At 45.6% G+C, this 17,500-nt stretch overlaps 1 protein-coding gene across 3 annotated transcripts in view; it reads right to left on the bottom strand.

Moving 5' to 3' along the window:
- The window catches only part of LOC144134634 (uncharacterized), an 84,644-nt gene that overhangs the window by 27,396 nt on the left and 39,748 nt on the right, over window positions 1-17,500 (bottom strand). For all 3 annotated transcript variants that reach the window (XR_013315185.1, XR_013315184.1, XM_077667505.1), the window contains 2 exons: window positions 12,004-12,045; window positions 11,847-11,888 (listed from right to left, as the gene is read on the bottom strand). Coding sequence is in view for 1 of the 3 variants with exons in the window: in XM_077667505.1 (XP_077523631.1) it covers window positions 11,879-11,888; window positions 12,004-12,045 (52 nt within the window). In the remaining 2 variants the exon portion in view is untranslated. The remainder of the gene's footprint in view (window positions 1-11,846; window positions 11,889-12,003; window positions 12,046-17,500) is intronic.

Raw genomic sequence — 17,500 nt, 5'->3', positions numbered from 1 at the left:
AGTATGAGGGCAGCGAAGAGTTTGAGGTGAAGTGGAAACACTTCAAGGAGTACCACGTACCGGAACTCCTATGCTGCGATGCCGTTTAGGGCTAGGCTTGCCTCGAACTGCCGGAACCAGACGCTGATGTACGTGGGCTCGAAAACTGGAAGACTGTTGGGAGGCTCCGGCCAGAGGACCTCTTGCGAGTGCCAGGGTGTCGGCATCCGCTCGTCTTTGTAGCCATTGTGGCCGCAGGGTGAGAGAGAGCTTCACGTCCAAGTTTGACTCATCGTGCGGAGTCACCAAAGTGACGCCACAGGTCTGGTTCACAAATGTCTCGAATGATGAGAGAACGTCACCAGGCCGCAGAGTTGACGATCCAAGATTGACTTAATCGAACGCTGAGCTGGATTCTCGTGCTTCACTCTCGTGGCTCTTTCGTTGTCAAGTTGACGCAGTCACGAGAAGCCGACACATGCGAAAGCCAGAATTCCGCACATGAGCGCACGCGTATTGTTCGAAGCCATCCCTTCATGTCGCATTAGTACTTCATAACAAGGACGCTTTGTATTGCAGTATATAGTTTCCGTGTGGTTCTATTCACGTTCAGTAGCTATAGAAACAGCTATGCTGACACGGAGACACTACTTTCAAGATGGCACTGAAGCGCTTTCTTTTTGCTATGCCGGCCCTGCTTGTATTCTTTGTGCCCTGGCTATCGGTCACTTCGTGCGGCCGGATATGCCAGCTATCGACACTCCCGACAGTGGGTCACTACGACGCCTACGCGACTGACGAGTTGGTCTATTTGCGTCTTGTTTTCGCGCCTTTCCTGGACGCTTCCATTCCGGTACAACTCGCCTTCAAACCACCTCTCTGATCGATTGCAACATCGTCATCATCCAAGTATTTAAGAAGCCAGCACAGTGTCCTCCACTTCAGTGGACACGGCAACAGTACTTGCAACCTGCCACTGAACCGCTTCCTTTTTGCTATGCATGTGTTTACCAACCTTCCTATATACGCTAAGAAAAGTAATAACGTGTGCTTAGTACTGTTCCGTATCCACAAGTGCTGTGCGAAGCTTTCTGCTTTCTTCGATTTTTTTTTTACGACGCTTTTACGTTTGCATGCGGGTAATGTGGACAGCGACCCTGGGCCCCCCATTAAACGCTCGAATTCGTCATATGCATTCAAATTTTAAGCGCCGCGAAATCGCTCGCTTCCTCAGAGCCAGTTTGGCGGACTTGGGGTGCATTCGCCCCGACAGACGCGATAGATTTGTTCAGACTTTCAAATTAAGCGTCGCGAATTTTTACCCTTTAATCCGACAGAACAGATTAAATTCATGTTTGAGTCGCTAAAGTATGTAAACATCCATTCCCTGCAAAATTCTAAAGCTCATACGGAATTAGCAGCTGACGTAAAATCTATCAAAACCGGACCGAAAAACATTTTAAAAAAATCACCGCAATTCAGACCCGTTTAGATGTGTTGGACGAAAACTATATAAAAATGAAACGGCAAGGACATTTCCAGCCTACATTTTCAAACAAATCAACTTTCCACGCTGGTAAGCTCATTGGAATCAGAATTACAATGAATGTGACGGCATATCGCCGCGTAACCATTTATTTTCTATGGCAATTATCATTCTGAGGAAACCTGGCAAGACTCTGAGGAAAAACTAACTACTATTACTTCACGATTGCCTCCCTGACTCCCTTTCTCCCCACAGAATTTGACGCGCGCACCGTTTAGGAACTTTCACAAGTGCCAGATGCCATCCTTTAATGGGAAATTTTCGATCTTTAACACCAAAGACTTAATACTCACCAAGCGCAACAGCCCGAAGGAAACCAAGGTCACCTTTACTAAAGATTACTTGGTGGCAACACGCCTGGCACGCAGAAATCTTCTTGACTTAGAGAAAAGCCAACCTGAATCACTTACCCATATTCTAAGCTACAAGTTCTTTATAAGCAAGCAATGCTTCCTGTATTTTCCAAGCGCTGCCACTATATTTAACATTAGTACACTCAACGAAATTGCCAGTTCAGCAACTCCGCTATCTCGGTTGAGAACGTCCTACGCACTATGGACGGGCAGTGGTCACGTATCAATATCTTCGGTATGTGCTCTTTTTACTTCAAAACGGATAATTCTGTTACCAGCTATCGACACTTGTTCCGCTAAAATCACCGCGTTAACAGAAATCTCCTCACTGCGCATGTTCGCCACACTGATACCTTTTTTAAATGTTCACAGTTTTTAATTCTTTTGCTGAGATAGCTGCATTCAGAGTGGCGTCGGAGTGCTTCTAGCTATTGCTAATGATATCTCATCATGTATACATGTGGAGAATAGTCTAGAAATAGCGTAGCCTCCGACCACTCTTAATCATTAGTAAGTAACAGTAGGTGTATGCGACCGTTCACATTCCTCGTCGCCAAGGTTTCACGATTAACTTAACGACCCAACTATAAGTTAGTGAAGCGCTTTCCTTCATCCCCAATATTCTTATTTGGCGATTTCATTTTTCCGAACTTAGCATGGACCTCTTAAACCTTTACCTCTTTCTACCTGTGCTGCCACTGAAGTCACTCTTACTCCCATTTAATACCACCTTTCTCGTCTCAAGGTGGCAAATATTTAAATGCGTGGACAGTGTTCTCGTTAGCGCAGTTGTGCACACAAGCAACTAGAATAACAGTTAACGTGAAGAATACGTTTAATTTAATATTGAGAAATCGGCCTGACATAGTCTCACCGATTACATACCTGCCGGGCATTACCGACCACTGGCTTCTGCACTTGGACAGTAACCTAGCCCCTCTGAATAGTATTACAAAAGGCCGCCATCGTCTGGAAGACGTTGAACCAACGAGCGTTAGCTATGTGGTTTACTAGATGAAGAAAGCGAAGAACGCGCCGCTTGTCTCGAGAAACGGAATGTGATACTCTTTGAAACGGGTTGGATTGCCACCATGCTCAACTACGCGTGCACGCACGCCGCCTATTGGAACAAACGCCGCTTGGCCCCATCTATCAGAGAAATTACGCTGCACATCTACCCATTGTCGAGTCGTACAACCTCAAGGTACGTCCCAAACGGAATCTGCTTCGTTTAAGGGGTCAAGGTGGGTCTAGAATTCGGTTCGCGGTGTGATATGTTAGCGCTTCAATTAGCAATTGCATATATAAAATGTTTAACATTTATGTAATTGTGGTTGTATTTCTATACCACAAACCATAGGGCTTTATTTGCCTACCAAATTCGGTATACAACTGTCCCAGGATGGGCGCCCGTTGTGGGAGTATATATAGCGGAATGAATGTAGTGCACATGCATATAGGGGGCAGGATTACATGATACACGATTTAGTAGCTGTTGCTGGTCGTTGGACCCAAGATATTAAACTTATTTTTGGAATATGGCGGAGTGCTAGACGCATTCTGGCACGGGTCGGCCCGGTATTGCACTGCCTCTGGGGCCTATGGGCCTATTAGCGTGCGGCGCCTTTTCTTTCTATCTTTTCTCTCCTATCCTATAACTCTCCTACTTTCAGCACGCGGCAGCGAGCGTGGCCCGGCTTGAGCCAGTAGGCAGGCCCATGCACTTTCATTCCTTTCTTCCCGTCAACAATAACAGCAAAATGCCTGTATATATGTATTGCGATCCCGTAACGCGACAGTTTTCTTACCCGTTTTAGGATATTTTTGTGGGGGGAGGGAAAGATGTAAGAGGGTACAACCAAGTTTAATGGCCGCAATCTTGGATTAGAGAGACCAAAACTCTGCTGCCATTTCGTCCCCTGACGTCATTCTTACATAGTTCCACCTCTATCCACCATATTGAACTGTGACGTCAACATTGGCACGCGGCAGGTGGTTGTTTCTACAATGGTATAATAGATGGCGCTACAAGTCTCAATATGAGGTGCTTTCTATTTGCAGCCACAGATGGGGCTTTGATCTCAGCGTCAGTGGGCTCGTGACGCCGTCGGAGGACGCTTTTTTGGGAGCTCCAGCGACTTCGCCCGAACCTCAGTGCTTTTTGGTATTTGCTCTTGTACATGCTGTAGGGGCAGTAGTTTTAAACCGCGTTAAGGGTAGGATGGCTAGCGGAAGTTTGTGTGCCGAAGGTTTTCGTGTAGGAATTTTGGCGGGCTATTACGTTACGTAGTCGGACGGGCGATGGGTCGGCAAACAAGGAATTCAAGGTGGACGGGAAATTAGTGCAGTTCCAGGAGTGCTACTGTTGGTGCTATTTAGACAAGACCGCGTTCAGGAGCTTAGCCGAAGCAGATGGGGCTAGCTTCGCGTGCAAGCAATATAAGCGTTTTGAGGAGGCCGTTCGGACGTTGAAAGGGGAATGGGCGGCTAGGATTAAGGAACTCAAAGGGGACCTGAAGGTTGAACGAGAGGAACGGATTAGGCTTGAAACTCAGGTCGCCGAGTCGCTTAAGAGCGAGGGGGCTAATGCTGGCCGGTTGGAGCGAATTGTGGGCGAGCTGAAAGAGGAGCAGGAAAAGCGGGCCCAGCTAGAAGAGCAGGTAGAAGCGCTCAAGTCGCAGCCGGCAGGGCCCCCCGGTTCTGAGCAGTGTCAGGTGAGCGACGAGGCTCCTCGATCCTACAGTGCTCTAGCGCAGCAGGCTTTGAGTGGGAAAGACATAGAGGTAAAAACGGTCACGGTTACGCGCGACACCAGCGAACGGCGTTGGGAGAGACAGCTAGCGCGATCCGGAGGACAACAGTCTCAGTCAGGAAGCGAACGATTGGAGCGCAGAAGGGTTCTGGTAGTCGGTGTCGGTGACTCGAACGTAGCGAGGGTTGAGGGAGGCGTTTTGGACACAGTGAAGGCGGACAGGCGGGTACAGGTGGAGGCCCAGTCAGGGAAGTGCATTGTAGATGCAATGGCCCAAGCCCAGGAGGTGGTAGGGGACAACATGGATGGCGAACACCTTGTCTTTACCCATGCTCGTCTCAACGATGTGCTGAAGGGGAGGAGCCAGAATCTCGAGAAGCAGTTAGAAGTTTATCGTTAGTTAGAAGTGGGGATGCGTAGGCTTATAGTGGCCTCTAAGGGTGCATGTGACCATATGAACAATCCCAGAGGTCCAGAGGCAGTCTAGCGAAACAGAAAGAAGGGTCGTTGATGCTAACTGTGTAATTAGGTTAATGGGTTGACGACTAGGATACGGGGTAATGGAAGTTAACAGGGGCGTGTACAAGGTCAGCTCCCACCCTTTTGCACAGGATGGCATTCACCACGGTGGTGCCACTGGCAAGAGGGTGGTTAGTAGAATAGGTCGCCAGGCAACATATTTTTTGGGAGGACCCAGAGCTCTGATGGAGCCAGTGCAGATAAGGAAAAACCAAGGTCAAAGAGACGATGGAATCCATAGGAGAAGAAATAGACACTAGCGCCAGGGCCAAGTTAATTCAGATATATGTTTCATTAACATGCAAGGTCGTAGGAATAGACTGAAATGGGAGGAACTAATTGTATATGGTTGAGTGAAACGCATCTTAGAGACATGGAGCAACCACCTTGTAACCCAGACTACGCATGGGAATATTGCAATAGAACAGATGGCAGCAGAAAGGCGGGTGCAATTGGGGCATTCATTCATAAAAGTAAGAATTTTCAAAGGGTCAAACTGGGATGCAGGGAACATTTATGGCTAAAAGGAAAAGTGGCAGGGGAGCAAACACTTCCTGGCTTTGTATATGTGTCGACAGGAGCTAATGCCAAAGAGAAAAACAGGAAAATGTTAGAATGTATTGCAAACTACATTGATGAGCTAGGAGGACAGGGCGAGATAATTATATTAGGCGACATGAATGCACACATAGAAGACCTGGATGTGTACACAGATTCGACAGGAAGCATGCTGCTGGATATGTGTGACAGGCATGATTTAGTTGTATGCAACAGTACCGAGAAGTTTGAAGGGCTCATAACATGAGAGGCAGGGAGTCTGCACTCGCCGATAGATTATGCACTAATGTCGCAGAGGATGTATAATAGATTAGGGGTAATGAGCATAGATGAACATGGTTCCAGAAGTCTAGGTAGTGACCACGAACTTGTCAAGTTCAGTTTCAGATGGGAAACCAAATTCGTACCGAAGCTAGATGAACAATCAGAGGGGAGTTTTTACTCAGAAAAGCAATTGGAAGCTGGAGCCAAATAAATTGAGAAAATAATTTTTGAGGATAATGAAACAGAATGAACTTATACCAAATTAACTCGATTATTTAGCTAGACCTAGCTAAGGTGCGAGTCAAGTCAAAAGAGAAAAGACGCAAACCCAAGATTTAGTGGGATGAGGATGTCAGTAAGGCGATAAAGAAACGTCAGGCAGCGTCCAGGGAACACAGGTATTCAAAGAGGGGAGAACAGAAGCTGAATTAGACAGAAAATCTTATGCCTGCATAAAGTGTAGAAGGGCAGCATCCAATTTTATTAATGAGAAAATTAGAAGAAAGAGTGCCCAGTGGATCTCAAAAGTAAATCAAAAGTATAGAAAAGCAGCTCAAACATTCTGGAAACATCTAAATACAATGAGTAATAAGATTAGGCTGGGGCAAAGGTTTATTGTCACAGATTTAGGGTATCCGAGTAGAAGGGGATGAAGCAATGAAACACACAGGAATAAAGATTACAAAAAAAATTCAAAGAAAGAAATCTTGCACATAATTTATCAAAGGATGCTATACCGGTTACTGCAATTGCTTCACTTGAGCAAAGAGAGTGGGAAAGGGCAGAGAAGGAGGTTCCTAGTGGCACGTCGACAGAACCACATGGTATTCCGATTATGATAGTACAGAAGCTAGGACCCAAATCCAAGCAAACAGTAATAGAGGTAGTGAACAAAATGATAGTGGGTGGCAAAGCCCCCCGATGAATGACGATTATGTAGAATGAATATGATATATAAGGAAAGGGGGACAAAGCTGACATATGCAACTACCGTCCCATAAGAGTGACGTCTGTGGTTTACAGGGTGGTGATGCAGGGTGGTGATGCATTTCGGGATATCAGAGGAGCCTACGACAACGTTGTTCAAGAGGATTTGTAGCACATACTGGGCACATTGGATGTGGAAGATGGAGATATTAATCTTTTAGAAGATAAATTTAAATGTATTAGAGTGCCTATAAAACGGGAAAAATGTATAAGGGCCTTAGAGATACAGCGGGGGTTTAAGCAAGGATGCCCTCTGTCTCCTTTGTTGTTCATGTTGTAGCTGCAAGTGTTAGTGATCACGCTAGAGCGGAACGGATTAGGCTTCAACGTCCCGTTTTCTAAGCAAGGGGAATGGATTAATCAGTCATTACTGGGACTAATATACGCGGATGATATAGTGCTAATGGCTGACAACAAGGAAAATTTGCAGAAGTTGATAGACATTTGAGGTACAGAGAAAGATGATTAGGTTTCAAGTTTAGTAAGGAAAAATCTGCTGTCATGATATCTAGTGTGGAGGGCGACGAGCATAAAATACAAGCGTTCACGCTAGAAGTAGTGGATGAGTACAAGTATCGGGGAGTGGATAAATAACGGTGTTGTGTATCTGATAGAGCATGAAAGATATGTAATGAATAAAGCTAGCAGGAATGCAGCTGTCATGAAAAATAGGGCACTGTGGAATTACAATTGGTATGAATGCCGTAAAGTTCATCTCGACAACTGCTCGTGAAAAATTGTTGTCAGCTGCGCGGAAAAAGAGCGTGAAGGCTGATACGCTTTGATTTGATACAACCGATGTTGTCTACATAAATTAACACTTATGCATTGAGAATAAGATACCGCTGAGTAAGGCTTGAAAGCTCAAAAAGGTAAAAAGAATGTAAGAACGTGTGGGTGTCACAGGAAAAGATCTGATGCGCAAAAGTGAGACGTCTACTATCTTGCACGTTACCTGTAAGGCGCACCTGGCGAATGTGGCTTAACCATTTCTGCTATCAGTACACGGACCGTCAAAGTAGAATGTTGCGTGATAAGCTTGTGCGATGGACACTTGCCACTATCATATCCCTTCTTTGTTACGTTTTGCTGTATAAGAAATTTGACACTTCCACATCATAAGCAGCGATTCAGTGCTCTGTTATCTTATTCCTTGTCTATGTGTATACATAAGAGCTTTGCTGTTATTGTGCTTACGTGTATGATCCCTGTGCTAAGAGAACCTATAGTGCATTCTTCGCCGGTATAATTTTCCCTTTTACTGGCTTTTGTCATGCGCCCTATTATATATATTGTTCGTACATATATGTACTAGAAAAAAATTATTATGCGCCATGCGATGAATACGCCCACTTCAGCTTTCATTCAAATTTCACCATCGCTTTGCAGCGTAGTGAATTTTTTCTTGCTCATTCGTGTGGTTAATATCAAAAGTTGAACGTACTAAATCTCAGAGATAATGGCGTTACTGATCGCTTCAAGCCATGATCTACTGACACCTTATGAGCTGAGCGCCAGCTTTTAAGGCAAAAAGCAGGAGCATCTCTTTTCATTTCAACTCTCGATCAGCCTGTAACAAAAGCGATGATATATGTGCCTTTCTTGCCAGATATAGCTGTAGCTTTGACGTCATCATAATCTCTGAGACTGGTATGGAAGCCGTTGTGACGTCCTTAGTCTAACCGGATACTCCACATTTTTCCTTAACCGAGGCTCTAGGAGAGGAGGCGGAGGGGGGAGGGGGTGCGTTACTGTAAAAAGCTTCTCTAAAATGCGAATTTCATGGCAATTTCTTTATTGTGACCGATGTCTATGAAGTACTTACCTTACGGTCTAATTGCTTGCTCTTTACCGTTATATGCCACCCACGCAGCGGCAGCTATTGCAAATTTGTCACTTTTATCGACGAGTACTTCACCTGTGTATATGACCACAAGTATGGACTTATTGTAGGTGGGGACCTGACCATAAACTTGATTGCAACGTTTACTTTCCGCCAAGAATTGTACGCTATTCTAAAGGCCAACGCATTTGTCAATGTCATAAATCAGGCAACACGAATTATGACCGAAACATCCACGTTATTAGACACCTTTATTACTAATGCATGTTACGAATCTCCAATATCGGGTGTACGGGCAGCTGATCTTAGCAGCTCCCAATTTACTTAATTATAATTACCTTAGTCCCCTATACCAATCCCGCAAAAATGTTGCATTCTATTCGTTTTCAAGTCATAAACCAGGCTATGTTGGAAACATTTTATGGTAATTTATCACAGTTAAACTGGAGCAGCGATGTATGAAGCAACTCATGCTGACGAAGCTTACGGTATATTTATTTCCACTACAAACAACTGTATCTTGAGTGTTTTCTATATAAACAAACACGCGAGCTTCAAAGGCGGGTAAGCCGTGGATAACTAAGGAATGCATAGAGGCGATACAATTTAAAAGAACACCCTTTAAACGCTTTCTACAAACGAGAACTATCGATGATCTTAAAAAATTCAAGTGTGCAAGAAATAGAGCTAATAGCATCATGCGTCAAGCGAAAAGAACTTACAAGAGTAGCGTATTTACCCAGGAAGTGATCACACGCTCTGATATTCTGTGAAAACGACTCCATAACTTGCTGAACATAAAACAGAAGACTGTAACCGATGAATTAATCGTAGATGACACTCACCTGTCCGGTTCTCAAATAGCAGACACTTTTATTAATTACTTTGTGTCCATTGCAGCGGCACCAACTCCAACCAATCTCTAAGCAATATGAAACAAATAGTAAGCGAAAGCGCATTTTTGGCCCCTGTTACAACCAGTTAGGTCCCGTCGGTCTTACTGTCAATGAAAAATAGTAAAAGTAAGGTCATTGAAAACCTACAAATATTACTGGCAAATTACACATCTTGCATGTTCGCATCAATATTAGAACATACTGTAAACTTGCCAATTCGTCAGGAACATTCCCATAAAGGCTAAGGTTTCTAAGGTTACCGTAATTTTTAAAGGAGGTGACATAAATCATTTTTCTAATTATCGACTTATATCCATCCTTCCAGTTTATTCTAAATGTTTTTTCAGAACTTTTACAGGTTCATATTAGTGGCTTTATCAACCAACAAAAATTATTTCTGATTCACTGTTTGGTTCTGTCAAAGAAAAATCAACTGAAACAGCGTTATTAACCATGAAGGAATTTACTTTACAGTCCATTGAAAAAAAAAGATCTTACTCTTCGGCTGTTCCTGGACTTCTTAAAAGCTTTCAGTTCCATTATTCACAAAAATTTATTCCTAAAATGGGACCACTATGGTTTTCGCGGCAAATTCCGTCAGCTTATAAACGTTTGAGAACACCACTGGCAACTGATTAAAGTTAACAATTCTTCATCACACTTAGAAATCATTCATTATGGCGTACCACGAGGCAGTACTCTTAGACCCACACTGTTTAACATCTACATTAACGACATCGTGAGCATCAGGAATAGTGTTAAATATGTCGCGTGTGCAGATGACGTGAGCATATTTTTCAAAACTAACACAGTACGCTAATTGACAATAAAAGCAAATGACACATTGCGCAGATTGGTCGCATGGAGTACACAATCTTAGCTCAAGTTTAACGAACAAAAACTAAAGCAGTACTCTTCTGACCAAATAACAAACCGTTAGAATCTTTACCTAACCTTACGATTGAGTCACAAAGTATTGGAATAGCTTCTTAGGTAAAGCGCATGGAAGTGATAATGCAGAGTAACGCTTCGTGAGATCTACATATCGACAATCTTATTAACAAACTCACCACAAGCGCAGGCATGTTATGCGACGTTCGTTTCCTAATACCACTTAGTGTTAGGCTTTTAGTTTATAATGCACTATTTCTATTTTCATGCGGTCACCTGGTGTGGGGCACGACAAATCAAATCTAATACAATCAAAGTTTATTTTCCTTCTCAAGGAGGAGGAGGCGGTAACGGGTTAAAACCACTTAATTGCGGCTTGATGCAGCCCGGCCAGCTCTGTGTACAGTTTGGCAGCAGTTCGTACTGTGTAAAGTTCGGAAGTGCGTTCAAACACTGAGAGAATATAGTGAATTATATTAAAGTTGCTCGTATTATTCCCATTGCCGCATTTAGGGCTCATACTCAACGTCTTTTCACACCACTGAAAATAACAACATTCAGTGACCCTTAAAATGTACTGTTAAAGAAACGCTATGTAGGAAAACGAAAAAATACGACACATATTATTTAATGACCTAGCTAACTTACAGCCCAAGGCTAATCATTGCTCAACACGTAACAATAACATCTGTACGTCCCATCTCTTCACACGAACTACGGCTGTAAAATGCTTGGGTGTATTATTCCAAACCTGCATAACTCGCACTGGGAGTCTTTAGCGCTTCATTATTAAGTGTAGCATGCTGTGCATGTTCTCCAAAAAAAAATTTGTACTTTTTTGTACCATTTTGTTTTTCATCTCCTGTGTTCATGCATTCTTTTCAAGTTTTGTTCACCGTTATGAAGTTTTTCCGTCCTAACCTGTTATGTCTTACAACAGTATCTGTAGCTATGTCCAATAGTCCTGTTGTTGTTGACATTCTGCGCATGCGCTGTTTGTGCCACTTTATCAGTATGTAGGGGTTCACCCATTAGTAGATCAGTCATAGGCTTTTTTGGGTACACTTCCAACATCCACACTGTTGAAATTAAGGTATTTGTATTTGCATATCTTAAACCTTCTCGTTTTGATTCTCATCATATTTTAAGAAATAGTTAGACGTCTTATGCGTATTTTGGATCGTTCTTTCTTGCAGTCATTTTGTTTTCAGTTTTTTCTCCCTCCTTTCTGTTAAATTGAACTGAAAATTTGTCTCACCTTGTTACCGTTGGTTCAGCGCCTCCTACAAGCTATGTCGGTCTGTTTTGGTTTGATGAAAAAAAAAATAGAGGAATATTAGCATATAGCTTAAGCACAGTAAAAAACAGAAAAATAGTGAGCCATCGAGCAGTCTCGATGTCTCTACGCCGCTCACCTTCTGATGCCAGGTGCACAGTATCGCGCAACCTCCGCCATTCTGTTCCGAGTACAAAATAAAATGTCAGTATATTACCCCATAATACCACTAGACTCTAGTAAACTAGCTGAAAAAGAGTTGCACCATTGCAAACCCGGCTATCTCTACCGTCTAGTCAGCGCTAATATTCCCATGAGCGCGCGATTACGCGAGTGCAACTCAGTTCTACTCAATAAAAACCTGCGCCTGTTCGGCGCCAAGTGCAACTGGAAAACAGGAAACCTGCACCCTGCCTTGTGTAGATGCCTTTGTCTGAGGAGCAGCGAGAACTGAGGCAAATAAGGAACACCCCTATAAAAAAAGTAAATCTTTTCGTTAAACGCAGCCTATCGTGAACAGCTGTTCCCTTCCGAGACTGTGGAGCATTGTTTTATTTTTTTGCATATTAATTTCTTACACTGTTCAAGCGTGCCTGTCTTGTTCCACTATCGTACTGTGCAGTTCGTTCTCCGAGTTAGCAAGTCCATGTAATCGTCAAATCGGAAATTACTAAGCTATTTAACGTTCACATTTAACCCCAACTCTTCCCAATCCAGTCCTCTGAATACCCACTGCAAACACGCCGTGAGTATTATTCAAGTGATACCGTCTCTCTGGATGGAGGTCTATAATGGCGGTCCACCCGATACCGAATGTTTGCAATGCATTTGCATATGCCTCTTCCACATCAAAACTCCTCAGTGCCTCCAAGCTTGTATACCTGATTAAATTTCTGAACCTTGACATTGCAATGCGGTCATTTCTGGACTTCACCCTATCTGCAGTGCAATGTATTTCGCACCACCCCCGCAATGCAGCAGCTGCACTTAGCAGCAAAATACCCCATGCATGTACAACACTCCGGGCATATCGTCCAGCCTGTCTCAGAACTACCTCCGGATGACATCCTAGTCGAGATCAAGAAGGTATGGGCATGGGCAGGGCATGTAATGCGAAGGCTCGATAACCGACGCTCGTTAAGGGTAACGGACTAGATTCCAAGAGAAGGCAAGTGAAGCCGGGGGCGGCAGAATGTCATATGGATGGATGAGATTAGCAGTTCTGCAAGGTTGCGATGGCCGCAGCTGGTCGAGGACATGTGTTATTTCACAGATATGAACGGGGTTTGTGTCAAGCAGGGGGCGCAGTTAGGCAGATTATAATAGTGATATCTCAGACCTGGGGCCCCTAGAGGATGACCCCAGCTTGGTCTTTTCTAAAAGTGATGTCGCTAGTAAACATTCCTCCAGGGCCCCTGAATGTGTGTGTTCCTCTCGCCACAACAGAGAACGACCGAAATATGCACGACCGAACAGTACTAAGCGTCAAAGAAATATACCGCCTCCTTGAGGTCCGGCTGCGCGGAATGTATTTGGGAAATCAAGAAACCTTTTGCAAGCGAACGACCAGTACTGAAATGGCAGTGTATATTTCGGCCACAATGTTCAATTCAACTATGCCGAACATTAGGAGCCAGGCGATTCCCATCTTGAATCCACTGCCGAAGTTTTTACTTTCTTACGTGGATGATTCCTTTTTCGCTGTAAAAACACCTGAAATATAAATGAAATATAAACCTTGCACTCATGCCAAACACCCCCAACTGATCACACTGTTTATAGTTGAACGTGAAGAGCACCGGTGCTTTCTTTTTCTCGTCGTCGTACGCACGAGGCACGAAAGAGACTTGTGGTTAGGGCTATGGAAATATTCGGAAATTACGAATAGGGAATCGATTATCGTCCTATTCAATTATTCGAACGAATCAAATAGTGCACATTCAAAATTTTAATGAAAAAAGTTTTGAACTTTTCGAATACTTTTTTAATTATTTGCGTGAAGTTCGAATAAGGCCCAAAGTATTTTTCTTCCACGCTGCCTTCACGTCTGTGGAACTTCTTGGTAATTTGTGCTATAATCAGGGAGGCGCCGCTCCCTTTTCGCCACGGCGATGGAAGTGGAGGCTGCTGTGCCTCCAGCCGCCGCCCAGAGGAAGCGCCTGCACCGCCAGAGTGACTCGAGCAGCCAGGGCACTGTTGTGTACTCGGTGCCAAGTGAAGAATCCTCGTCCTCGGCCGACGACGGTTTCATACCAGTTGTTGGCAAGAAGGCCAAGCGCAGACTGCGTAGACAAGCCGAATCGTCCTCATCGCGCACGTCAACGGTGCCCTCATCAAGAACGCCAACGATCATCACGGCGCGAAGTTCCTCAGCGCATACAGCCTTGTTTGTGCCGTTGAACTCAACGGACAACATGAACCTACTGAACAGCCAAGCCATCTCTATTTATCTGGAGAGCCTTGTACCGGGAGGCATAAAAGATGTCAGAATCAACCCGTTCAAAAACGTCATTGCCATTGATGTGGTGCAGCGACGTTCACTGGAGAATTTAACCGCAATCACTAAACTCGGCAACATCAGTGTACGCCCCCGCAATCACTAAACTCGGCAACATCAGTGTACGCCCCCTCATTCACCAGGACAGCAGCACTACGGCTGGCGTAATCTACAACGTCGACATCGCCATCTGTGATGCAGATTTACCTATGTTGATCAAGCCGGCAAACAACGGCATTTCCATCATTCAAGTTAGCGGTTAGGAAGAACTACATGCATCAAGCTGACCTTCAAGGGTGACTGCATACAATCGTACGTGAAAGTTGGTCACTTTAGTCATCCAGTTCGACCTTTTGTGCCTAAGCCACTTAAATGGAGGAAGTGCATGAGAATCGGCCACGTGAGCGGTGTCTGCGTCAACTCCATCGTGTGCCCGCGATGCTCCGAGTCACTCAGCGGTGATGTTTGCCGCGTGACTACCTTGAAGTGCGCCAACTGCCACGGCCCTCATGACTTCCTCGAAAGAATTGCCCCCGTCTAAAGACCGAGCGGGCGGTACTGAAGCAAATGGTGCGAGACCATTCTACGCACAAACAAGCCGCCGCAAAGGGGCGACGACGTCGTTCGCGCCGCCGAAGGTCGTCAAAGAAAGCAGTCACATTTGACAATAATGCCCCAAACCCAACTGCAACTTGTCCGCCTCCACCAGAAACCGTACCAAATCAAGGGAGCCCGGCGCTTGGTGAGGCTGGACCTGCTGCCTCAGATGCAACTTGGCCACCACTGCCAAAGCCTTTTACGCCTACTGAGTCAGGGATGTTGGCGCACTCAGGGCAGTGTGCAGCGCCAACGACTGATCCAGCCAACAGGCACGGTCAAGGCCATGGCCCAGATATGCAAGTGATTGCAATGCTAACGTCACTAATGAATGCCATGCGTGCTCTGCTTTCCAGCCTACGCACGCCAGCAGCAAATAGCGCACTTCAAGTGCTGGACGCGCTACATCCAGTTCTTGCGACTCTACAGTAGACGGCATCATGGCTCCTTCCGACCTGTCTTTTCAAAAGAAAGTCAAGCAAGCTTTCATTTTCCAATGGAATGCCCGTGGGCTCCAGTCCCGGATTTCCGATTTACGGCACTACGTCTACGAGAATCACTTCCCCATTCTTGTGATTTGTGAACAGAAGACCTCGGCAATTTTGCGATTATCCGGTTACGAGGCATTTTCATCACCCACGTGCAACAGATCTAGCAAAGTCATCGTCTACATTCGACGTGAACTTACATATGTGCAACATTCAGTTCCTCCGAACGAAGACAATCAGTACGTTTGCCTGACAGTGAAGAGCCGAGACCTGACGTTTACGCTCCTGGAGGTGTACTTGGCGCCATCAAGTCCTTTCGACGCCAGAAGGTTGAGTGGTTTGATGGCAGCTACACCTGCTGCATGGGCTATTATGGGTGACTTCAATGCTCATCACACCATGTGGGGAGGCGTTAGGATGGACGTTAGGGGAAGATAACTTGTGTCCTTCGCCTCTGACCATGACCTCCAGTGCCTGAATGACGGAAGACCGACCTATATACGAGGGGTGACTTATAGCAGCTGCTTGGACTTGACTTGCGTTTCAAAGTGCCTTAACAACAGCATCCGGTGGTTTTCGGATGTAGAAACCCATGGCAGCGACCATATCCCAACCTATCTGATTATTACCTGCCATTCCACATTTTCCCCAGCCACGTGTAGGCAGCGCATTGACTGGACAGTTTTTAAATTACTTATGGAGGCTACTTGCACAGAGGTCTTCTCTACCGGTCTTGAACAAAAATTAAGGAGGCCATGGAACACGTCACCTGAACCTTTAATCCTGTCGCTAACTACACCGATTTTGACTTCGAATTGCAGTGACTGCGATCACAACGGCGCCGGGCAGAGCGCAGATACCGACGCACAAAGTTGCGCCTACACCTAAGAGATGCTAGGCGCATACAGAAGAAGATTCAGCGCAGAATTCAGGCACTGCAAACACAACGGTGGAGGACATTTTGCCAAACACTTGATCCACGGAAGCCTTTGTCACGCGTTTGGAGTGTAATTCGGGGTCTTCGCACGTCCCCTCAGCAGCGCTACCCGTTCAAATCCGTAGCGCTCCACCAAAGGGGCAGTGTGGTTGAGGTAGCCGAAGATTTCTGCGCAAGAATAGCAGGCCCTCCGAATCCAGGCGCAACGCTGCACTGCAACAATATTCCACCCTCACGGGATTCTCGGATGGATGCACTATTCTCCATGGAAGAACTTGACGCTGCCCTGGCTTGTTGTAGAAGGTCATCATCACCAGGGCCCGATGGTGTGACGTACTCCGCACTTGCCGATCTTGGTCAAGAAGCTCGACGGGCTCTTTTGGACACTTATAACAAGTCATGGACTGCTGGCATAGTTCCTCATGATTGGAAGACCAGTCATCTGGTTCCACTTCTTCAACCGGGGAAATCACCGCTCGACCTTTCATCATACCGTCCAACTGCACTCGCCAGCTGCGTCGGCAAAGTCATGGAAAGAATGCTGCTCACATGCATGGAATGGTACTTGGAGCGATATCAAATTTATCCAACCTTCATGTCTGGGTTCCGACGGGGCCGCTCTTCTATCGACAACGTGGTTGACCTTGTAACGTCGGTGCACCACAGCAAAAGTTTGAAAAGATTGACCATGGCACTGTTTTTGGATATCAAGGGCGCGTTCGACAACTTAACGCACCATGTTGTGCCCGGACAACCAGCCCGGTTTCCACATTTACAAGATGCACAAATTCTCCTGCGAACGCCCTTGGACAGGCCCCTTGGATTACCCGGTGCTGCGCCGCAAGGCAACCGCGCCCTAACGCTTTCTTGTTAAGCAAAGATACTGCGCCGCTAGGCAGCGGCGCCTTATGGAGAAGCATCGGCGAGCAACATGTCCAAACGTGTTGCAGCATTGCTAGACAGCCAGGCGCCGGTTCCCTTTCCCCCTGGGTGTCACCGCGCGCGGCAAACTTGAAGCGGGTGGCCAGCGCGGTCGCTGGTTGGACCTCTCGGACGGCTGTCAAGTGCTGGATTTTTATTGGTCCGTTTGTGTGACGACCGTTTCTCGGGGCTATAT

Source organism: Amblyomma americanum, chromosome 5 (assembly GCF_052857255.1).
Source record: "Amblyomma americanum isolate KBUSLIRL-KWMA chromosome 5, ASM5285725v1, whole genome shotgun sequence".
Lineage (NCBI taxonomy): Eukaryota > Metazoa > Arthropoda > Arachnida > Ixodida > Ixodidae > Amblyomma > Amblyomma americanum.
This window is presented reverse-complemented; position numbering and strand designations above follow the sequence as displayed.